Source organism: Rattus norvegicus, chromosome 2 (assembly GCF_021556685.1).
Source record: "Rattus norvegicus strain SHRSP/BbbUtx chromosome 2, alternate assembly SHRSP_T2T, whole genome shotgun sequence".
Classification (NCBI taxonomy): Eukaryota; Metazoa; Chordata; class Mammalia; order Rodentia; family Muridae; genus Rattus; species Rattus norvegicus.
Genome location: NC_141535.1, coordinates 192,487,947 through 192,513,547, shown reverse-complemented (window position 1 = coordinate 192,513,547; position 25,601 = coordinate 192,487,947). Strand labels below are relative to the sequence as shown.

The window sequence follows — 25,601 nt, the reverse complement described above, 5'->3', positions numbered from 1 at the left end:
AAACTATGAATACTTATGTTTTATATATAGTAGCCCTTTTTTGGAGAGGGGATATAAGACATGGTCTTATTATATAGTCTAGGCTCGTTGTCTTCAGGCCTCAGCATTCTGATGACTGGGGTCATATGTGGAATTGTAATAGCTTCCTCACCCCCTTTTTTATATTTGTGTGTATGTGTGTTCACATGAGTATGAGTGCATGGCTATGCATGTATGGGTGCATGGCTATGGGTGCCTAAGGTTGATATCAGGAATTTTCTTTTAGTGCCTTACCACTTTATCTATTGAAACAAGGGTATCTCAACCAAACCTAGGTCTTGCTGATACGGCTGAGCTTTCTAGCCAGCTTGCTTCAGGGATCTCCTGTCTCTGCCTTTCAGGCAGGCCACCACTCTCACTCAGGATTTACATAGATTTTAGGGATTCAATCTCTGGTTCTCTTGCTATATGGCAAGTGATTTCATTGTAGAGTCATCTCTCCAACTCCATAATACCGCTCAAATTGACATGTTAGTAATATAGTTTAACTTGTTAAACATTTATTGACCATGTGGGTAGGGACAGCACACTGTGACATATAACTATTAATTAAAAAAAGGTGGGTATTGCTAATCTGTATTTTGTTTCTGCTTACGTTTGTTGTTTTGTACCACTGAAGATAGCATAGTTTTTTTATGTGTTTCAACAATTTCTGCTATAGTTTTTTTGTTTTTTCCCCTCCCTCCCTCCTTCCTTCCCTCCCTCCCTCTTTCCCTCCTTCTTCCCTCTCTCTCTCTCCCTCCCCTCTCTCTAAATCAGTCAATCTCTCTCTCTCTCTCTCTCTCTCTCTCTCTCTCTCTCTCTCTCTCTCTCTCTCTCTCTCTCTCTTTCTCTGAGGCAGAGTTTCTCTGTATAGCCCTGGCCGTTCTGGAACTCATTTTGTAAACCAGGCTGTCCTTGAACTCGATAGTCCTGTCTCCCGTGAGTGCTAGGATTAAAGGCCTGCACCACCCTGCCTGGTCCTTTTCTGTTTTCTGTTTCTTGTGTTATCAAATACTTTCCGACTTTAATACTGTTTTTTTTTCCCCAGAACTTTTATATTTATGCTCTTATGTATGCTTATGTATGCTTGTGAATATTTTCCCTTTTAGTTGTACTATTTAATTTATTTATTTTCTCTTTTAATTGTACCAAACATTTTTATTCAACTATTCTCTATTTCATTTAACTACTCCTCTTCCTCCTCCTCCTCTTCCTCTTCTTCCTCCTCCTCTTCCTCCTCCTCCTCCTCCTCTTCCTCTTCCTCTTCTTTTTTCTGGAGCTGAGGACCGAACCCAGGGCCTTGTGCTTGCTAGGCAAGCGCTCTACCACTGAGCTAAATCCCCAACCCCTCATTTAACTTTTATGAAGAATATTTAAAACTATATTACAGTTATTTGATATTCAAGCTTATTTTATATGCATGCACACTATTTTCTCATATTCAATGTCAAATTTCTAGATTTTGTGCTGTATCCTAAAGTTTATATCCTAAAATAAGTTCAGACACATAATAGACACTCAGTTAATATTTAGTGGATGAATGAATGAAAAATAATTTGATTTTACAAAGCAAGATTTATTGAATGCTGAGCAAATGCATTCTACCAGGTGATGCAAATACATATTTGAATTTTTGTGGGACTGCCTCACATTAGTGGTGAAGAAAGAAGTTTAATAAGCACAAATAAGTCTAAGATGATAGTTTCGATACTATTATATTTGTTTTTGCTACCCCTTTAAAATCTTACGGATTGTGGCAAGGGATTAGTTAAAATGTGTTATTAAGAGAATAGAGTGAAAATATTCACTTTGCTGTTGTGCTGTGTTATGTGATGTTAGGCATTCTATAATAGTTACATGTATATATTTAAATATACAAACTATTAAAAACATAATTCGTATGTATATGTGTGTGGGTGTGTCTGCCACAGTGTACATGGGGAGGTTGGAGTTGGTTTTTTATTTGTACTGTATGGATTTCAAGGATCAAATGCTGGCTGAAAGGTTTGTTGATAGTACCTTATCAGCTAAGGTATCTTATTGGCCTCATTATAGTAAATTGTTATGGTGTTTTCATTTTTCAACGGTGTATTAATTTATAGCTAAAGATGATGTAAAATTTATTAATATTTTCAAAGTTTAAAAAGTATTTAAAAAGTCTGATTTTAAAGTTAAACTTTGTATTCTAGAAAATGATACTAGCTTTTGAGGAACTTCGTGTGCAAGCTGAGAATGCCAGGCTGGAAATGCACTTTAAGTGTAGGATTCCTATTTACATTTTCATGTTGCTTTTCTGTTACTTATATTTTACTAGATTTTGTTAATATTTGTGTCTCTTTAATTTGATGCCCTCAACTATTGTATATTTCATATTTTCGTTGCTTTTGTAGGCCCCTCAAAATCTTATTGGTGGTAGGGAATTAATATTTGTTACATTTTCTTTTGGTTTTGAAACTACTCTTTCTATGAAATAATACTTTTTTTTTTTTTTTGGTTCTTTTTTTCGGAGCTGGGGACCGAACCCAGGGACTTGCGCTTCCTAGGCAAGCGCTCTACCACTGAGCTAAATCCCCAGCCCCGAAATAATACTTTTTATGGCTTATATTTAATTTTTAGAGGCATAGTTTTGCCTTACTTATATATTTCTTGGTAAATTATTAAGGTACAAATAACTAAGGTTTGCTATTTTAGATAAGTAGGTACTGTTATAAAAGCTGTAGGATTTTAAGCTATAATTTTGATAGTGTACACAGTCACTAATTTATTAAAAAGAATTGGCAGTTTTAGTGTACTAGAAACTTTTGAGGTTTAATATAACTTTGAGATAAAGAAAAACAATATTTAAATTTAATTAGCAATGGAAAAGTTATGCAATTATGTTAAGACAAGGTTTATTTATTCCTTTTTAAAGTAAAGGAAGATCATGAAAAAATCCAACATCTTGAAGAAGAATATCAGAAGGAAGTAAACAACAAGGAAAACCAGGTTTTAAAAAATAACTCACTATTTATAATCTTTTAAAATTAATAAGGTTTATACAGATTTATAAGGTATGATGTAATGTTTTGGTTTTTGTCCACATTGAGTAGTGATCAAATTAGGTTAGTTAGCATATCATATCCATCACTTAAACTTTATAGTCTGTATATTTAAATTCTATTTGGAGATTAATGCTAAATTCTTTACATTTTTTAACATAAAATGCCTAATATATCAAAAGCATTATTTGCAGACATAGATAATTTATATAAAAAGTTAATATTATATATATTAATCTTTAGCCTTTTGCTTAGTCAAATTAATTTTCATGATTCAATTAGACACTCATTGGAAGGTTCGTCCTTAGTAGTTTTGAATCAATGAATCTATAATATCATTTTACATTGCTACAAGAATATGAGAAATTTTGTTTAAAAAAACCTAATAAATCAAGATGATCATTGACAACTCATTTCCCATTTTGCAGTTTATTTTGAAATTAACTCTCTTTAACACCAATGAAAGGAAACTAAAAAGTTCTCTTGCTTCTTTCACATAGTGGAAGACTTGTAAATGGTAAGCCTATATTCTCTGATATTTTCAAGAATATCAATTTTAGGTTTGTATTATGCTATCTCTTTTTCATGCCTTATGCTTTTCAAATAGAAAGTGATATATAGTAAGGGATCCTAGTATTTAGGAAGGATCAGCAGCCAGGTTTCTGAATTCAAAGCCATCCTGGTTTACACAATGATTCTTAGGCCATCCAGAGTTTCATAGATCTTGTCTCAAGAATGTGCAAGGGATCCTCTTTATTTCTTTCCATCGCCTCCAGCTTTCTATAAGATAACCTGTTAAGGGGATATCTATTTAAATAATAATAAAATAATTAGAAGTACAGAAATCATGTTTAGAGTTTTTTTTCCATCTTTATTAACTTGAGTATTTCTTATTTACATTTTGATTGTTATTCCCCTTCCTGGTTTCCGGTCCAACACCTCCCTAACCTCTCCCCCTCCCCTTTTCTATGGGTGTTCCCCTCCCCATCCTCCCCCCATTACCGCCCTCCCCGCAACAATCACGTTCACTGGGGGTTCAGTCTTGGCAGGGCCCAGGGCTTCCCCTTCCACTGGTGCTCTTGCTAGGCTATTCATTGCTACCTATGAGGTTGGAGCCCAGGGTCAGTCCATGTATAGTCTTTGGGTAATGGCTTAGTCCTGGAAGCTCTGGTTGGTTGGCATTGTTGTTCATATGGGGTCTCAAGCCTCTTCAAGCTCTTTCAGTCATTTCTCTGATTCCTTCAACGGGGGTCCCTTTCTCAGATCAGTGGTTTGCTGCTGGCATTCGCCTATGTATTTGCTGTATTCTAGCTGTGTCTCTCAGGAGAGAGCTACATCTGGTTCCTGTCGGCCTGCACTTCTTTGCTTCATCCATCTTATCTAATTGGGTGGCTGTATATGTATAGGCCACATGGGGGGCAGGCTCTGAATGGGTGTTCCTTCTGCCTCTGTTTTAAACTTTGCCTCCCTATTCCCTCCCAAGGGTATTCTTGTTCCCCTTTTAAAGAAGGAGTGAAGCATTCGCATTTTGGTCATCCTTCTTGAGTTTCATGTGTTCTGTGCGTCTAGGGTAATTCAAGCATTTGGGCTAATATCCACTTATCAATGAGTGCATACCATGTGTGTTTTTCTGTGATTGGGTTACCTCACTCAGGATGATATTTTCCAGTTCCATCCATTTGCCTGTGAATTTCATAAAGTCATTGTTTTTGATAGCTGAGTAATATTCCATTGTGTAGATGTACCACATTTTCTGTATCCATTCCTCTGTTGAAGGGCATCTGGGTTCTTTCCAGCTTCTGGCTATTATAAATAAGGCTTCAATGAACATAGTAGAGCATGTGTGTTTGTTATATGTTGGGGCATCTTTTGGGTATATGCCCAAGAGAGGTATAGCTAGGTCCTCAGGTAGTTCAATGTCCAATTTTCTAAGGAACCTCCAGACTGATTTCAGAATGGTTGTAGATAGTCTGCAATCCCACCAACAATGGAGGAGTGTTCCTCTTTCTCCGCATCCTCGCCAGCATTTGCTGTCACCTGAGTTTTTGATCTTAGCCATTCTCACTGGTGTGAGGTGAAATCTCAGGGTTGTTTTGATTTGCATTTCCCATATGACTAAAGATGTTGAACATCTCTTTAGGTGTTTCTCAGCCATTCAGCATTACTCAGCTGTGAATTCTTTGTTTAGCTCTGAACCCCATTTTTTTTCTTTTTTTTTCGGAGCTGGGGACTGAACCCAGGGCCTTGTGCTTGCAAGGCAAGCGCTCTACTACTGAGCTAAATCCCCAACCCCAAAGCTTTGCAGTTTTATGAGATTCCATTTGTCAATTCTTGATCTTAGAGCATAAGCCATTGTTGTTTTGTTCAGGAAATTTTCTCCAGTGCCCATGTGTTCAAGATGCTTCCCCACTTTTTCTTCTATTAGTTTGAGTGTATCTGGTTTGATGTGTAGGTCCTTGATCCACTTGGACTTAAGCTTTGTACAGGGTGATAAGCATGGATTGATCTGCATTCTTCTACATACTGACTTCCAGTGGAACCAGCACCATTTGCTGAAAATGCTATCTTTTTTCCATTTGATGGCTTTGGCTCCTTTGTCAAAAATCAAGTGCCCGGGGCTGGGGATTTAGCTCAGTGGTAGAGTGCTTACCTAGGAAGCGCAAGGCCCTGGGTTTGGTCCCCAGCTCCGAAAAAAAGAACCAAAAAAAAAAAAAAATCAAGTGCCCATAGGTGTGTGGGTTCATTTCTGGGTCTTCAATTCTATTCCATTGGTCTATCTGTCTGTCTCTGTACCAATACCAGGCAGTTTTTATCACTATTGCTCTGTAATACTGCTTGAGTCCAGGGATAGTGATTCCCCCGGAAGTCCTTTTATTGTTGAGGATAGTTTTAGCTATCCTGGGTTTTTTGTTATTCCAGATGAATTTGCAAATTGTTCTGTCTAACTCTCTGAAGAATTGGATTGGTATTTTGATGGGGATTGCATTGAATCTGTAGATCGCTTTTGGTAAAATGGCCATTTTTACTATATTAATCCCACCAATCCATGAGCATGGGAGATCTTTCCATCTTCTGAGGTCTTCTTCAATTTCTTTCTTCAGAGTCTTAAAGTTCTTATCATACAGATCTTTTACTTGCTTGGTTAAAGTCACACCGAGGTATTTTATATTACTTGGGACTATTATGAAGGGTGTCGTTTCCCTAATTTCTTTCTCGGCTTGTTTCTCTTTTGTGTAGAGGAAGGGTACTGATGTATTTGAGTTAATTTTATACCCAGCCACTTTGGTGAAGTTGTTTATGAGGTTTAGTAGTTCTCTGGTGGGATTTTTGGGGTCACTTAAGTATACTATCATATCATCTGCAAATAGTGATATTTTGACTTCTTCTTTTCCAATCTGTATCCCTTTGATCTCCTTTTGTTGTCTGATTGCTCTGGCTAGAACTTCAATAACTATATTGAATAAGTAGGGAGAGAGTGGGCAGCCTTGTCTAGTCCCTGATTTTAGTGGAATTGCTTCAAGTTTCTCTCCATTTAGTTTAATGTTAGCAACTGGTTTGCTGTATATGGCTTTTACTAAGTTTAGGTATGGGCCTTGAATTCCTATTCTTTCCAGGACTTTTATCATGAAGGGGTGTTGAATTTTGTCAAATGCTTTCTCCACATCTAATGAAATGATCATGTGGCTTTGTTCTTTCTGTTTGTTTATATAATGGATTACGTTGATGGTTTTCCATATATTAAACCATCCCTGCATGCTTGGGATGAAGCCTAGTTGATCATGGTGGATGATTGTTTTGATGTGCTCTTGGATTCGGTTTGCCAGAATTTTATTGAGTATTTTTGCGTCGATATTCATAAGGGAAATTGGTCTGAAGTTCTCTTTCTTTGTTGTGTCTTTGTGTGGTTTAGGTATAAGAGTAATTGTGGCTTCATAGAAGGAATTTGGTATGCTTAGTGTTTTAAATTGTGATTGAAATATATTTCAATTTCTAAGCTATGCTTACATTGTGTGAAAGAGTTTTTAAACAGTCTTTTTGTATTTTAACTTTATTTTTTAACTATATTTCTGGAAGAGGGAAGTCTTCTTAAAAATTAAAATTGTGCTTATTTCACAAAATGTAAAGATAGAATAAAATGCTAAAAAAGATCATTTTGTAATTTTTGGTGCCATGTTTGAGTTTGTAGATTGTTAGACTTTCCTAAGTTCCTGTTTGGCCTGCTAGTTTTTTTTCCTGTGAGATTTATATATATATCTACCATTTTTCTAAAGTTTTTTTTATAGACATTCAAAATCCCTGCCTCATGATAGAGTGTGAGAAATGACATTATGTAGCAGAGCTTAGGATTGTAAAGGTCAGTTGAGTGTTACTATTTTTATGCTGACTCTTTTATACTCCTTTCTTACCTGTGATATCCATTTTAGAGAAGATTTTTCTTTTGTTTTGAGGTTCTTGAGTGTGAACCCAGAATCTTAGGTATGCTAGGTAAATGGTCTGCTACTTCACGATCTCTAATTTAAAGGTTCTTTGCAAAGGTAGAGCAGAGTTACTTCTCTGATGGCATTGGCTGGTAGGTGGTAGAGTCCAGAGTAAAAAAATGAATTTTCTTTTTTTGTACTTAAATCCTTCTGAAGTGTCCATGGCCTTTAGTCATCAAAAAGTTTCAGGACTCTTTGGGTTAAGTTATCTTGGTTCTCATTAGTATCTTCCTCTGTATATTTGTTCCAGTTGCTTTTCTTCTTTACATGTTATAATTTGTGATAAACTATTCTCCACCTATTAAATGAGCCAATTCAAGCCAAATTAAAGTATATAAAACAGATTTATTGGGAAATAGCCAATTCATCAACTTCGTAGGAGATGAGGGAAGTTGACATGAAGAGGGAGACAAAGGGGAGGGGAAGAGCGAGATTGCGTTCTTGCAGGGAGAGGGAGAGGAAGAAAGGAGAGAGGAGAGAGAGAATGAGAATGTGAGGAGAAACAAGAACCAAAATCCTTGATTATGTAGGGAAGAGCTTGTGGGGGAGGGAAAGCCCAGCCCTCTGGGTTGGAAAGTTCAGCATAGAGGGCTGGGTATATGCCCACCATGCCCTGTAACAGGGACTGAGGGATGCTAGGAGAACCCCATACACCAGGTTGGCTTTGGTATGTAAAATATGTAGTTTATCTTGGGTCTAAACCCCAATTTGGATTATTGGATTATTAGAGTCAAAGTTATCTCTATTATTTCCTTGGTGAATTTTTAGGTGATTTGGAGATAAAAATAGGGAGTTAATTATTTTTTAAAATTTGAATCTTTAAGTTTGCTATTTCTTTTTTTTTTTTTTTTTGGTTCTTTTTTTTTCGGAGCTGGGGACCGAACCCAGGGCCTTGCGCTTCCTAGGTAAGCGCTCTACCACTGAGCTAAATCCCCAGCCCCAAGTTTGCTATTTCTTTATACCAACTGTAGCCATCTGAATACTTTTGGTTATCTATATAAAGATATCTCAATAGTTTGTCTTCTTTTTTTTTTTCCTTTTCTTTTTTTTGGAGCTGGGGACCGAACCCAGGGCCTTGTGCTTGCTAGGCAAGCGCTCTACCACTGAGCTAAATCCCCAACCCCAATAGTATGTCTTCTTAAATCAGCCTAGAACAACCATTACTTTTTGCCTGCTTGTCTTGCTGCCTACATTCCTTTCTGATTTTTGAGACAGGGTCTTTCTAAATAGTCCTGGCTGTCCTAGAGCTTGCTATGTAGACCAGGCTGGCCATGAACTTACGGAGAGATCCATCCTTCTACCCCAGTGCTGGGATTAAAGGTATATGCTATTATGTCTGGCTTGCCTGATTAATTTCTATATATCAAGGTTCATTTTAACCCTTTGAAAGTTTTACTACTTTCCACAAGACTGATTTAGATGTTCCTCTCCTAGACACATGCCTAAAGTCTTAGCACTTGGGAGTCAAAGACAGGTGGGTCTCTATGAATTTGAAGTCCTCCTGATCCATATAAAACTCCAAACCAGTAAAGGATACAGATAATAACTCTATCCAGAAAAACAAACACAAAACAAAAGATAAAAAACAAAACAAAAAACCCTAATACAAATACTAGTAAAAAGATTGCTTCTTTCTTGATTTTGATAACTTTTTTTGTTCTATTACTGATGATAATGCTCAGGTGTAATTGTTTGAATGCTGAGTTTCTTAAAGGTGAGCTCTCATTTCTACATATTCAATTTCTGGTGCTCATAATATTGAGCGAATGAATTTTCATTATGTACTTTCTCCTTAAAAGTTTGAAATTAGTAGTTTAATACTGAATATATTATCCAGGTTTACTCATTCATTCAATAAATATTTATTTTATAAGCATGTATTAAATGATATGCACAGTATCTAGAAACATGAAATAAGTATATATAATTATAGGTGATAATGGATATCAAGGTGCTAATTTTAACTTTTTCCATCTAAAATGTTTTTTTAAAATTTATTTTAGGTATCACTACTATTGATCCAAAGTACTGAGAAAGAAAATAAAATGAAAGATTTAACATTTCTGCTAGAGGAATCCAGAGATAAAGCTAATCAATTAGAGGAAAAAACAAGTAAGAATTCATATAAAAATATGAGACTATGCCTTATGCATTCTTTTTCTTTTAAATTTTTGGGTTTTGTCACAATTTTTAATGATACTTTCTATTGCTTTGCTCTTAAACTTGGTTTGATCAGTTGAAGGAGGGCATAATTGAATCACTTGGGAGATCTTTATCAAAACACACATGCTCCTCTTTTTCCCTCTTTCATACTTTTAACCTTCAGTTTCAGCAACATTCTTTGAAAAGACATTAATTTTAGTTGTTTGGGACAATGCATTTTTTGTATATATGATGTACAAGGTACAGTTTTGATTAATGTACATATTACTATTGATCACTTGTCATTACCATTTCTGTCATTACTTTATGATGGGTGTTCTAGTTTGGGTCCCTGCTGCTTTGATAAACACAACAGGACCAAAAGAAAGGTGATGTACACAGTTCATCACCAAGGGAAGTCAACAGGAACGAAAGCAAGAGCAAAAACTGAACCTTCAAAAGAAATTGCCTATGTCTTGCTTTCTAGTTTGTTGCCAGCTCATGTTCACCCAGCTTTTTATTATACAGCACATAATTTGCCAGCAGTTGCACTATCCACAGTGGTCTAAGCCCACATATGCCAATTAGCAATCAAGAAAAACCCATAGACACACAGACCTACAGAGCAGTCTGTTAAAGCAAGTTTTCAGTTGAGATTCTCTTTCCCCAGGTGTGTCAAGTTAACAAAAAACAAAACAAAAACTAAACCAAAACCCCAAAAAACTAAACAGGACAGTGGGCAGTTTCACATTCTCTTTTGTTCCTTTGTTCATCTCAAGTGCTTGGAATAGTGCCTGAAACATATGAGGCACTCAGATATTTTATAAATGAGTGAATCCTGTGGGAGTAGTCCTGAAGAAATTACTCAATTTTAGAGCAAGTTTTGGAAAAGCATTGAAAAAATTGTTGAATTTTTCTTTAGATTATTAATAGTTTGCTAGAGAACTCTTCAAGACAATGAATAAGAAGACATGTCTTATAACAATTCATGGGAATGTGAAGGTAAATGCATCTACGGTAAACTGAGGAGTGAGGCTGTTACTTAGAGAACTCAAGCAGATGAGACTATAAATGTGTGTATCTATTGATTCAAGTAGCAAAATATTTAGGAGTTATAATATACTGTGTAAACACCATTTTCCAGAACATAGTAACATTTTTTGTTTTTCTTTTCTTTTTTTTAAAAGACTTAATTCTTTATTATATATAGTGTTCTGCCTGCATGTATGCCTGCATGCTGGAAGAGGGCACCAGATCTCATTTCAGATGGTTGTGAGCCTTCATGTGGTTGCTGGGAATTGAACTCAGGACCTCTGGAAGAGCGGTTAGTGCTCTTAAACTCTGAGCTGTCTCTCCAGCCCCATGTTTTTCTGTTCTTGAGAGAACTTTTTCCAGTGGCTAATATATCTGGGTCCTGCTAACTTAGGCTTCTTAATTTTACCTTATATTACTTTAATATAAATATTGTGTATTTTATATATTTATATACTACTTTATACCTGGTGTACCTTTATAATGAAATTATTTAACTTTTGCCTCATTTTGAATTTTGAATTTTTGTGAGATGTATGAACATTTGTGTGTGTGTGTGTGTGTGTGTGTGTGTGTGTGTGTGTGTGTGTGTGTCAAAATGAGAGAGAGGGACAGAGACAACCAGAGAGACATACATACATGCAGACAGACAGAGATAGAGATTAATTTCGTCTTCTGAGGCCAGTGTTTCTCATCCTTTGGGTCGTGACCCACTTGAGGATTGAATGATCCTTTCACAGGGGTTCACCTAAGATTATCAGAAAACACAGACATTTATATTATAATTGATAACAATAGCAAAATATAATTATGAAGTGGCAGTGAAAACAATTTTAATGGTTGATGGTCACAACATGAAGAACTGTATTAAGCATTAAGAAGGTTAAGAACAACTGTCCTAGATTGTTCTTTACCATATAATAAAATATGTAATTAATAATCTATAATATATGTTATGCTATAGTATATTGAGGCATGTTCTCTTCACTTGAACCAGTTCAGCTAGTCTATAGTCATTTTGCTTACGGATGTCTTGTCTTTGCCTTACTGAGTACCGGAAGGCTGCTACTCTGGGATGTTGATATGCTTTGTATCCACTGAGCCATATCCCCAACTGCTTCCTGTTCTGTTCTGTTCTTTTCCTCTTCCTCCTCCTCTTCCTCCTCCTCCTTCCTTCTCTCTCTTTCTCTGTCCTTCCTTCCTTCCTTCCTTCCTTCCTTCCTTCCTTCTTTCTTTCTTTCTTTTTCTTTCTTCACTCCAGATTTTATTCCCCTCCCAGTTTCACATCCCATACTTCCTCCCCACCACCCTCCCACCCATTGCCACATGGATGTCCCCACCCACCCCACCAAATCTCCAAACTCCCTAAGGCCTCCCTCCAGTCTCTTGAGGGTTAAGTGCATCTTCTCTGACTGAACCCAGACCCAGTAGTCCTCTGCTGTATATATATTGGGGGACTCATCTCAGCTGGTATATGCTGCCTGGTTGGTGATCCAGTGTCTGAGGGATCTCTGGGGTTCAGGTTACTTGATATTGCTGGTCCTCTTACAGGGATGCCATCCTCCTCAGCTTCCTCGAGCTTTTCCCTAATTCAACCACAGGGGTCTGCAGCCAAGGTGAAGGGCCCAAGTGAGGATGCTTCAGTCCCACTTGGGAGGGAGAAGAAAGCAACCACAAGTGGGGAGGGAGGGAGGGATCTGGGAGGGAAAAGGGGATGGGGGTGGAGAGAGGGGAACATGATCTGGTATTGGGTGGGGGAAAGGAACTGAAGCCCTGAACCTCGGGAGGAAGGAAGTTGGGAGGACCCTCTAGAATGTACCAGAGACCTGGGAAGTGAGAGACTCTCAGGACTCAAAGGGGGGGGCCCTAGATGAAATGCCCTACAGTGGGGAGAGGGAACTTGTAGAGCCCACCTCCAGCAGAAAGAGACAGGGCATCAAAAAAGGGATGGTTGCTATTCCACAGCCAAAACTCTGACCAGTAATTGTTCCTGTCTGAAAGAACTGCAGGGATGAAAATGGAGAAGAGCCTGAGGAAAAGAAGGTCCTGCAACAGGCCCAAATGGGGATACAGCTTAAGGGGAGGGCCCTAGTCCTGACACCGTTACTAAGGCTGTGGAGTGGTCACAAAAAGGGGCCAATCATGACTGCCCTCTGAAAGACCCAACAAGAAGCTGAAAAAAATCAGATGCAGATATTTGCACCCAACCAATGAACAGAAGCTGCTGACATCTTATATTCTTACTTCATCCTGTATTTTGGTTATTTCTTCTACCTAAAAGTTGCCTCCTATTTTAAATTTGTTGGTTAAATTGTTATATATCTTTGCTAACCATTCACCCCACCCCTCACCTCCTGAGACAGGGTTTTTCTGTTTCTCTGGCTGTCCTAGAACTCACTCTGTAGACAAGAGTTGGCCTATGAACTCAGAGATCTGTTTGCCTCTGCCTCTCAAGTGCTGGGATTGCAGGTGTGCACAACCACATCCAGCTCCTTCCTTATCCTTGGTAAAGGCCTTCATTGCAATTCATTTGAAAGAGTGGATTCTCTGATTAAGGCATATTTTGAGACAGGATCTTTGACTTAACCAGGATTATACTGGATAGATTCTGTAACTTCTGCTTCCCCACCACAAAATGTGCCTTCTCATCCAGCTTTTTAAAAGTGGGCTCAGGGAATCAAACTCAGGTCCTCATGTTTGCACATCAAGTACTTTACTGATTGAATCATATTCCCATATCCCTGTGGTGGCTTGAATGAGAATGGCCCCCATAGGGTTATATGTTTGAATATTTGGCTTTCAGTGGATAAAAATGTTTTGGAAGGATTAGGGGATGTGGCCTTGTTGGAAAAGGTGTGCCACTAGGGGCAGGCTTTTAGGTTTCAAAAGTCCAAGACATTCCTAGTTTGCTGCGTCTCTGTGCCTTGTGCTGTGGATCAAGTATTGGGAACCAAATATTTAAATATATGACCTTTGGGGGGTTCATTCTTATTCAAACCACCACAAGGAAGATGACTCTATTAGTAAAGCACTCCTAGCCATTGCTTCAGTGACATTCCTGCCTGATGCCATGCTCCTCATCCTGTTGGTAATGGACGTTAATTCTCTGCAACTGTGAGCTCCAAATTAAATGCTTTTTTTTTTTGAAAATTAGTTGCCTTGGTCAGGGAGTTTTGTTTTGGCAATTGAAAAATAATAGACACTTAACTTTCTAAAGAAAACAGTCTTCAGGACTGGATAGATGACTCAGTTTTTAAAATTATTTTCATTGTTCATTTTATTTGTTTACATTTCAAATGATATCCCCCTTCCTAGTTACCCCTTTACCAACCCCCATCTGTTCCCCCCTCTCCCCTTTTCCTCTATAGAGTGCTCATCTATCCATTTACCTACTCTTGCCTCACCCCTCCAGCATCACCCTATGCTGGGGCATCAAGCCTCCCCCTACCACTGATGTCAGATAAGGCCATCCTCTGCTACATATGTATCTGGAGTCCAGGCTCCCTCCATGTATACTCTGTGGTTAGTGGTTAAGTCCCTGGAAGCTCTGGGTGGTCCAGTTAGTTGATATTGTTCTTTCTATGGTGTTGCAATCCCCTTCAGCTCTTTAATCCTTCCCCTAGCTCTTCTCTTGGGGTCCCATCTGATGGTTGGCTGTAAGTATCTGCATCTGTATTGGTCAGGTGCTTGTAGAACCTCTCAACAGCCATATCAGGATCCTGTCAACAAGTGCTGACAGGATCAGCAATAGCATTGGGGTTTGGTATCTGCAGATTGGATGGGTCCCCAGGTGGGGCAGTCTCTAGATGTCCTTTCTTTCCTTTGGACAGGAACATTTCTGGGTTAAAAATTTTGAGATGCGTGGGTGGCCCCATCCCTATACTGGGGGCCATGCTTATCTATTTGAGGTGGTCGCTACAGGTTGTATCTCCCCTTTGTTGGATATTTTAGCTAAAGTCATCACCATTGTCTCCTGGGAGCCTCTTGCTTCCCTGGAGTCTGGGTCTTTGTAGTGGCTACACCCAGTTCTCCATCCCTCACTGCTACATGTTTCTATTCAATTTTCTGATTCTCTGTACTTTTCTCCTGTCCCTTCCAATACCTGTTCTTGTCCCCCTTTCCCCCTCTCCCTTCTCTCTCCCTCCCAGGTCCTTTTCTCCCTCTCCCTCCTGTGATTATTTTGTTCCCCCTTCAATGGAGGACTGAAGCATCCACACTTTGATCTTAAGTTCCTTATGGTTTATGGGTTGTATCTTGGGTATTCTGAGCTTTTTGGGCTAATATCCACTTCCCAGTGAGTGCGTACCATGTGTGTTTTGTGTCTGGGTTACCTCACTCAGGATGATATTTTCTAGGTCCATCCATTTGCCTGCGAATTTCATAAAGTCATTGTTTTTAATAGCTGAGTAGTACTCCATTGTGTAAATGTACCACAATTTCTGTATCCATTCTTCTGTTGAGGGACATCTGGGTTGTTTCCAGCTTCTGACTTAGTAGTTTTAAAAGCACTTTTTGTTCTTCCACAGGACATGGGTTCAATTTCCAGCACATATGTGATGGCTCATACCATTTGACCTTTGTGGGCACCATATGCATGTGGTGTATGGACACATGTAGATAAATCACTTACACACATAAAAATAAATCTTGGAAAAAAGTCATCAACCTAACTTTTGAACCTTTGATAGTAAGGAATCTTTTCTTTTTTTTTCTATTTTCTCTTTTTTAGATTTTCTTTATCTTTGTTTTTAGCTATTATAGTATTATACTTTAAGATACCAATACAATTTTATAGTGTCTAGAAATCATAAATTAGTACTCTTTATTTGCTTATGAATTCTCAGCAGTGATCTTTTTTAAATAGTAAGCTGCTCCATAATGTTTATTTTAGATAGGATCTTGCTGTGTAACCCAAATTGACTATATTGCCTTGCTATCTTAACCCAAGCTGGGCCTTGAACTTAGCATCCTCCACCCTTAGCTCTTTGTGAACTGGGGTGTTTTATAGGCATATGCTACCATGTTCTCCTTATTTGTACTACTGATCTGGTTTCCTTTCCTTAGTAAAAAGAATGTCTAGCAAAACCAAAAATAAGAAAAAACAAAAACCAAAAAACAATCCAAAACAAGAGAAAACAAAAGCTATGGTCATTTAAAAATCCTGTTTTCTGACATATTCTATTCTATTAATATCTTTGCTTCAGTATTCTTTAATTTGGCTAATATCTTTTGATCTATCTTGCAATTAATTAATTCTCTTTTTAACTAATTTTTAAGTTACCAAGTAGTAGGTTTCATTTGGTATATCAATACATATATTTCCTTATACTTTATTCTTATTCATTTTCTATTTCCATTATTCTCTATCTTCATTAGAATTTTTATGTGGACTGTATTCAGTCTGTAGTTAATTCTTGGTTATGTAGCTGCTTTCACAATATTCTGTTAATTAAGGAGCATGGAAGTTTTAAATCTAGTTTCTTGTTAAATTTCTGTTTTCAGTGTCTTAAAGTTTTTACTTTAGAAGTCTTTTTTTTAAAATTAGGCTTATTTCTAGGAATTTACTTTTTTGAAGCTTTTGTGAATATGATATTCTTGGTATTCCTTTTACCAAATTTGTTTTTGGTATAATTGAAAACTACTGAGTTTTTTAACATTGATTTTTTGTTTCTTGCAATTTATTAAGTGTTTATCTAATTTAAGAGTGTTCTGGTGCAGTAACCATAGTATTTTAAAAAAAGAATTTTATGTTGCCTGAAACTCTGGATTATTTGACTTCCTCTTTCCCTATTTGTATCCATTTTATATCTTTCTATTGTGTTACTATTTTAGCTAATGCTTCAAGCAGTATATTGAATAAGAGTTTAGAGAGTTCTCTTATTCCAGATCTTTAGAGTAAATACTCTTTCTTCCATTTAGTATAATGATGGTTATAGCTTTGTCACAATAGCCTTTATTATCTTGAGGTATATTCCATCTATTCTTAATATTTTCATGAATTCATGTTGAGCTCTGTCAGCTATCTTTTCTGCACATACTGTGGTGATCATGTGCACTTTTTCTTGTGTTATTTGTGTGGTGTTATTAGATTAATTTGCATATGTTGAGCCTACTTTGCATCAACTTTCATAACCACTTGCTTGTGATATATGATTTTCTTAATGTGTTCTTGAATTTGATTTGCAAGCATTTTGTAGAGAATTTTTGCTATGCTCACCAGATAATTGGTCTGTAGTTTTCTTTTTCTCCCTCCCTAACATTTTTCCTAATAAAATTTTTGTTTCTATTTTGGTGTCAGAACAATACTGACTTTGAATAATAAAACATAGAATAGTTTGAGAAGTATTGGCATTAGGTTTTTTTTTTTTTAATAAAACTTTGGAAGAGTTCAACAATGAGTGTACCATGTTCTGGACTTTATTTATGAAAAGCCTTTTAGCTCTTAGTTACTGTTTCACCCTCACTGCTTGTTTTAGTGCTTTCAAAATTGTTTACATATTCTGAGCTGACCATGTTGGTGCATGACTTTTAATCCTAGAAACTGGGAAATAGAGCCAGATGAATTACTGGGTGTTCAAGGTTAGCCTGGTCTATTTACACAGTAAGTACCAGGCTAGCCAATGCTACATATTGAAACCTTGTCTCAAAAAACAAAGCCTGGTTATTCAGGAGTTAATTTTATAGGCCATATGAATTTATAAATTCATCTATTTCTTATAGCTTTTCTAGCTTCTTTGTATATAAAATTTCAAAGTATTATCTAACGGTGTCTCGGCTTTCATTTCAATCTTTTGTAATAAGTCTTGTTTTCATCTCTAACACTACCCATCTACTTAGAGTTTTTTCCCCTTTTGGTTAGTGTGGCTATGGATTTGTTGATCTTGTTGCTCTTTTTAATTTTTGAATTTTAAGTCTCCATTTCATTTTGCCCTAATCTTTATCATTGCTTGTCATCTTTGGTTTCCTTTTCTTTTTCTGGAATTATGATGTGATCATTGTGTTTGTGTGTGTGTGTGTGTGTGTGTGTGTGTGTGTGTGTGTGTGCGCGCGCGCGCGCACGCGTGCTTATACTTATAAGCTGTAAATTCCTTCTAAGACTGCCTTGGCTTTATTCTAGAAGTTCTGGTAGGTTGTACTGTTGTTCTCAATTACTTCTAGCCCCTAACTCTAACCAATATTGGTTATATTTGTATATTTGGTTTGTGTCTTTTCTATATTCTTCTGCAACCTCTAGTAAAAACTCATCACTACTTGTCATTGTTTATTGGTCTCCCTAGTTGGTTGCATTACAAATACACACACACATATATATATATCTATATCTCTCTCTCTATATATATCTCTATATATATCTAGGCCCATTCTCTAGCATACACTACCATTATTAACATAATAATGGCATTTATTGGCTATATATCAGATATTGTGGTTGAACATTTTAAGTTGTATTATAACAGGAAGTCTTTCAAAATGTCAATAGTCAATATTCTGATTTCTCAAGCAGATGGGAATAGTAGAGTCAAAATGGTTAAATATTCTGGCATCTAATAAGAAAAGACAGTAGTAGATGATGAGATGGCTCAACAGCTAAAGGCCTGTGCTCCAAGCTTGATGACTTGAGTTCAGTCCCCAAAATCTGTATGGTGGAAGGAAGGAACCCAGTTACGTAAGTTTTTTCAGATGCATGCTCCCATGCAGACACAGAGACACACACAGATACAGATAGACACACACACACACACACACACACACACACACACACACACACATAAGTAAATGTAGTAAATTTTTAAAAAAGAAGCAGTAGTATAATTTGAATCCAGAAAAGATTTATATGAGGTTTAAAAATTAATGCACATATAAGGTACATAGACTATTTAACTGAGACTTAGAATTTAGTGAACACAAACTATTAAGTGGAACCAAATCTTTTTATATAACATAGCCCACCAATAAATATAATATTTAATATTTATGGTAGAAATTAGAAGCAAAGATAGGAAATTATGAAAATAAAATCATGAATAATTTCATTATTGGAATATAAATTTGAGTACTTTTTGTTAATTTGTTTATGTTCATGGCTTATACAAATACTATTTTAACCTGTCACTTGCTCCTATTTTATGACTGTCAGTGAGATATCTATTGTCATTTATAATGACTACATGGTATATTAGTCTATTTATGTACAATCATAAATTAGTGTCAGCTTTTGAACATTTATGTATTACTCAGTGTTTTGCTATTCTAAAATATTTCATTCAGGCATGGTGGCACATGTCTATAATCCTTTAAGAGAGTCATGCAAGAGATTACCAAGTTCAAAACTAGACTGGATTACACATCAATTTCTAGGCTATCCTGAAATATAAAAATGAGTTTTAGGTAACTAGGGGATGCATAGTGAGTGAGACCTTGTCTCCGAAACAAAAGCAGACACCACTACCACCACCACTAAAACCCTCCAGAACAAAAGACAAAACACCCTCTAGAAACACATGTTTAACATTTTAGAGTTAAATATTCTTTGATGGAACCCAGTTCCACCCTGTGTTATAATAAAAGAAAAAATTCTTTCCTTCAAAATCCCAAATACTGTATTTTTGAAGACCACCTGAGGCTCGGGGTTTTGTATACTACCTATTAGTTATGATATTCATGACCTAACAGAGCCTTAGCTTGCCTCACAATGGACAAAGCCTTTTTTATTTTTAAAACTTGTTTTTGAGAAGGAGCATGAGCTACTCAGGGTTTTTTTTCTCCAAGTTTTTAAGACATGGACTTGCCAAATTGCTTAGTTTGGCCTCCAACTTAGAATCCTAGTTCAGCCTCCCTAGTAGGTAGTATTATAGACTTGTACTCACTGGACCTTGCTCCAAAATGTGTTTGTATTAACAAATGGAATAGCATGTGACGTGTATGAGCACTTGACTCCTTGACAGCAATGTATAAATGAAAAATAAGGAATAGTCTATTAGTCTTCCTGTTAAAGCTAGGTTATATATCTGTTTTTATTCTATTGTAATTATAAATGTATATACTGAAAAATGTTAAAAATGTTCATTTTTAAGGGTTAGGGAAAAACAGTCTTATGAAATTTAGTGTGTATATGTGTATTGTTCTTTTTTTCGATTGTTTTCTAGTTCAGGAAAAGGAGTAATTGCTATAGCAATTAATTTTCCTGATAACCATTTCTAGTAAACAATGCCTATCTATAATTTTACCTTTTAGAATTACAAGATGAAAACTTAAAAGAATTAAATGAAAAGAAGGATCATTTAACATCAGAACTTGAAGATATTAAAATGTCCATGCAAAGAAGTATGGTATGATTTAAAAACTGACTAGTGACTATATACTATTGGTTATAACTAAAATGTATTATGACTCAGAGATTCGAATAGAGAACTCAATTCTACCTTTAAAATGCTTCTAATAAGAGGCATTGGATTAAAAATATCTAAGTACCAATAGAATAACTCAATCTAATAAATTTTCATTAACAGTTCTAAGAGTGGGGAGAACTGTGTGGGCTAACTGCAGGGGAATTCTCTGTGGAGGGGTCAGAACTATAGAGAATGGTTACTTGAAATTTGATAGTGTATGGGTTATTTCAGCATGCCAAGGAAGAACAATGGGAAGGAGGAAGTATGGAGTGCAAAGGCAAACAAATGTATAGAATCAGATGACTTAAGCCTTTAACCATTTTAGGCTTTTGCATTATTCTTTCTGTTCTGTGTTTTATTTTACTTAGAGCACTCAGAAGACTTTAGAGGAAGATTTACAGATAGCAACAAAAACGATTTATCAGCTCACTGAAGAAAAAGAAGCTCAAATGGAAGAACTCAACAAAGCTAAAACTACTCACTCACTTGTGGTGACTGAACTTAAAGCCACTACATGTACCTTGGAGGAATTACTGAGAACAGAACAGCAAAGGTGAAACAATTTTTAAACATATAAATGCATAAAAATGATTTACTTTTGATATTTAGTACCATTAGAAGTCAGGCATTCTTTGGAATAGTTTCCAAGCATGCTTTGCCACAGGGTCAAGCAGTATAGACAAGTTCTTTTTTTTTTTTTTTTGGTTCTCTTTTTCGGAGCTGGGGATCGAACCCAGGGCCTTGTGCTTCCTAGGCAAGCGCTCTACCACTGAGCTAAATCCCCAGCCCCTAGACAAGTTCTTAAATGTCCAGTGATAGGACATGTTTATTAATAGTGTGGACCAGTGGTTCTCAACCTTCCTGATGTTGTGACCCTTTGATACAGTTCCTCATGTTGTGGTGACTCTGACCATAAAATCATTCTCATTTCTCCTCAGAACTATAATAGTGCTTTGTTATGAGTCATAATGCAAGTGTTTTTGGAGACAGAGGTTTGCCAGAGGGGTTGTGACCCACAGGTTGAGAACCACTGAGTATGGATTATTAGTGTCACAGGAATAATGTTCAGGTTAAAGAAGTTCTTTTACTGAGGTCTGTAACCTTACTTACAATATCTTTTTAAGATTTTTAATTAATTAATTAATTAATTATTTTTACATTCCAGATTTTATACCCCTCCCAGTCCAACCCCCTGCCCCCACTGCCGACAATTCCATATCCCATATCTTCTCCCCACCCCACCCCTGCCTCTGTGTCTCCACAAGGATGTCCCCACCCCACCAGATCTCTAAACTAACAGTCTCTTTGAGGATTAGGGGCATCTTCTCAGAGTGAATCCAGACCCAGGAGTCCTCTGCTGTATATGCTACTTACAATATTTTAATTTAGCAACTATCTTGGCATAAAGTAAATACTATTCCATATGTGATAAGTACTCATTTGCTTTTAACCTAAATAATATTTGTTTAAAATTAGATTGCTAACAACTGACTCTATTTTCCCTGCTTTTTGCAATTTTAGTATAAAAGTATGTTGAGGCATAGGCATAGGTAATTTTTTGTCCTGTTAGCATGATGTTTAATTAAATTTTGTGGAGTAAAGGAGAGGAACAAATTTCTCTCCTAACTTATATCCTGGGTCTACTTAATTTTCTTCTATACTATACATAGTGAGGATGAAAGTATAGCCTTTTAAATTGTTCTATTATATATTTCTGATTAACTTGTCAAAGCAATTTTAAATAATAAAATTGTAAATTACTGTAGAGTCATCTGTTCCAATTACCTTAGTTAAATTTTTTATTTACTAAAAACTAAAAAAAAAGGACTATGTGTGTATGGGTGTTTTGCCTGCATGTATGTCTCTGTATCACATGCATACAGTATACATGGAGGCCAGAAAAGGGTGTTGAATCTCCCAGAAATAGAGTTACAGACAACTGTAACCCCACTGCTGGGAATCAAACTCAGGTCCTCTGGAAGAGCAGTCAGTGTCCTTAGACACTGAGCCATCTCTCCATCTTATTTAATATATATATACATGTATGTATATATATATATATATATATATATATATATATATATATATATATATATATGTATGTGCTTGTGTGTGGAGATCAGAGGACAACTTGTAGGAGTAGGTTCTCTACTGGGGATTAAATTCAGGTTGTTAGGCTTGGTAGCAAGCCCACTTACCTGTTGAGCTATCTCTCCTAAGTTTTATGGTTTAAGGAAACAGAAAATAAGAAAAGCTTAAAAATACATTTTTTAAATTTTGTTTTTGTTTTTCCACACAGGATTTCTCTGTGTAGCCTTTCCTGGTTGTCCTGAAACTTGCTCTATAGACCAGGCTGACCTCAAAGATCTGCCTGCCTCTGCCTTCTAAATGCTGGGATTAAAGGTTTACATTACCACCATTCAGTAGTTAAGATACAAATTATAAGCCTTAAGGTTTTAGGTAGATATAATTATTATTACAATTACAATTTTGATTTTAAACTGCATTATACAGATTAATACTTAATGTTTAATTACTGAATGAATCTATTTTAGATATATCAATTGTTACATTGTGTCAGTTTTAGTTATTATAATGAATGGTGACTAAAATAATAATTTGAATTTTAAAATTTATCTCATAAGATTGGAAAATAATGAGGATCAACTGAAACTGATTACTATGGAGCTCCAGAAGAAATCAAGTGAACTAGGTAATATTTAGAAATTAATATGCTTTGATATTACACAAATAAATTTGGGATTTTTTGTTAAATGTATTAAAGTTTTAAGAAACACTTACTTAAACTGCTCTTGCAGAGGACTTAGATTTGTTTTCCCCATATGATGCTCACAACTGTTTATAATTCTAGATTCAGGGAATTTTACTTGGCCTCTGTGTATAATATGCATGCATGTGGTATTTATACATACATGCAGACAAAATACTCATGTATATAAAAAATAAATATAAATATTTATTTATATTATATATTTTATATTTATAAATAAATATAAATATAAAAATTAGGGAAAAATCCTAATTGAATATAGAATTTTTTTAAATCTGAAGAAAACTGTTATTTTTTTTAATGGGGTTTATAGATGTCTGAATACAAGCCTGAGATGTTTTGTTTTCCTTATTTTAGGATTCAAAGGCCTGAATAATCCTTAGGGAAATGTCAATTACATTTCAATTGAAGAGACAAATTTTGAGGCAGGATCATATTTCATAGTTCAAAATGGTCTTGAAATTTTGATCCTTTTGCCTCATGAATGCTGGGATTACAGAAATGCATCACTTCCTGGATTGACTTGTTTGTTTTTAAAGTCTTGCTATGTAGCTCCAACTGGCCCAGTACTCTCTGTGTAGACCAGGGTAGTCTTGAACTTGCAACATTCTTCCTGCCTCTGCCTCCTCAGTGCTGGTATTACCAATGTGCACTGTCACACCTGGCTCATCTCTATTTTGTGGATCCATAGTTTATTGGAGTTGGATCATAAAATATTTTTAGTAAAAATGATTGTATATTATCATATAATACTGTTAATATTCAAGAACTTACACAGATAAAATAATTTATAATTCTCTGAACTTATGACTAGTAGTTAGCTAATTACAAGTCTATACTTCATATTTATTAGATTGAATATCCGCAAGTATAGACAAAAGATAAAACAAGTTTTTTTCAATTTCAATTAACAGATATTTTTAATTAATATACCTGAATTGACAGGTATTTTTCTATATTATTTTTATAATTTTCTATAAAATTTTATATTAGTTATATTAGTTACATTGTTAGTTGAATTACTTGTACAATTAAAATAATTACAAGTAATATTACTTTGTATTTGAAATGCTTACTTAATATTTTGTAAGTAGTTAGTTCTTTGGTTGATTTCCTTTTTAAAAATATTTTTATAAGCATATATTATACATAACCAGTGTGACATTTTCATACGTTATAAATTTTGATCACATTTATCTTTGCTTGTACCACTCCCATTCCTGATAATCTTCTTGCTTTTCCCAACCAGTCCCCTTTCTAGTTTTATGGTCTGTGTGTATGTGAAAGACTTGCTGAGTTTTATTACAGTGTTTATAGGAGTGTAGGTGACTGTGTTTATTGGAGCAAAAGTACTTTACCAGTGATTGCATCACTGAAATGTCTGTGCTATCCTATCAGATTTGGTTGAATTATTGAATCATATTAATACCTTTCCTTTTTCAGTGCTTACTTCCCACTGTAGATTAATACTTGGTTATCCAACCTTGCAGTGTCCAAATAATTTTATTTATAACTTTACTTCTTAGCATAATTATTAAAGATGGCCAGGCATAATGGCATAGCACTTGAGAGGCAGAGACAGGTGGACCTTTGTGAGTTCAAAACCAGCCTGGTCTACACAATGAGTTCCAGGACAGCCAGGGCTTTATAGACAGACCTTGTCTCAGAAAATCAACTAACTTGGCATCATGGTGGTGGTGCATGCTTTTAATCCCTGTTCTTGAGGGGCAGAGGCAGGCCAATCTCTGAGTTCCAGGACAGCCTGGAACTACAGAGTGAGTTTCGGAATAGCCAGAGATAGACAAATGAACCATGTCTCCCACGCTCCACACCACCAAGGAAAAAACACCAACCAATCAACTATCACCACACAACCCAATTAACTAACTAACCAACCAACTAACCAAACAAAACCCAAATGTAATGGTTAAAGACAATTTCTTTTAAATTCAGAATAAAAGGTATTATTTTTAAATCATTGCACTTACCTACTGTCGTTTGAAGCATTGAATGTTAGTGAACTGATACTATCCCACAGTTCCCTGCACCCAAATCCCATGGGTAAGAGAGCTGAATACCCAGGAGTGCAGACATCCTGAGACTGCAGGACAGACTGCCACCTCTGCCCACATCCCTGGTCCAACGGAAACTGCACAGTGCTTCTGGATACAGGAATATAGGAACAGACAGTGCCTGTACCTGCGGTTCTGATCTGCGCCCAGGACCGAACTGAACCAGCCAAACGGCTCCCTGCACCCAAATCCCATGGGGGAGAGAGCTGGACCCTCAGAAGTGTGGACACTCCCGGCAAGTCAGAGGAGACTACCCTCTATCCACAGTCCAGACCCAAGAGTGAATCACATAGTGCCAACTGTGCCCCCGGGGTCCGAGGACATAGGAGCAATCAGGGGCAGGACCCTTCGATTCCTGCCCATGCCTAGAGCTGAAAGACAGTCTCCAGTAGCACCAAAACACCTGAAATCAGAGCACCTGTTCTCAGGAAAGGCTGAAAGAAAACAGGAAAACAGTTCTACAGGAGTGCTGATACAGAGGCCTACAGCAGGGCCAAGTCACTCCTAGAAAGATCAAGAGAAGCAAACACCAGAGACAACCCAATGGCTAGAGGCAAGCGCAGGAACCTAAGCAACAGAAACCAAGACCACTTGGCATCATCAAAGCCCAGTTCTCCCTCCAGTGAAAATACTGGATA

The 25,601-nt window shown here is 36.4% G+C and overlaps 1 protein-coding gene across 2 annotated transcripts in view; it reads left to right on the top strand.

Annotated features, from left to right (window-relative positions):
• The window catches only part of Sycp1 (synaptonemal complex protein 1), a 141,941-nt gene that overhangs the window by 11,012 nt on the left and 105,328 nt on the right, over nt 1–25,601 (top strand). For both annotated transcript variants that reach the window (XM_087616337.1, NM_012810.3), the window contains 6 exon segments: nt 2,211–2,280; nt 2,933–3,006; nt 9,541–9,649; nt 19,946–20,040; nt 20,469–20,653; nt 22,746–22,813. In XM_087616337.1, coding sequence (XP_087472463.1) covers nt 2,211–2,280; nt 2,933–3,006; nt 9,541–9,649; nt 19,946–20,040; nt 20,469–20,653; nt 22,746–22,813 — 601 coding nt within the window.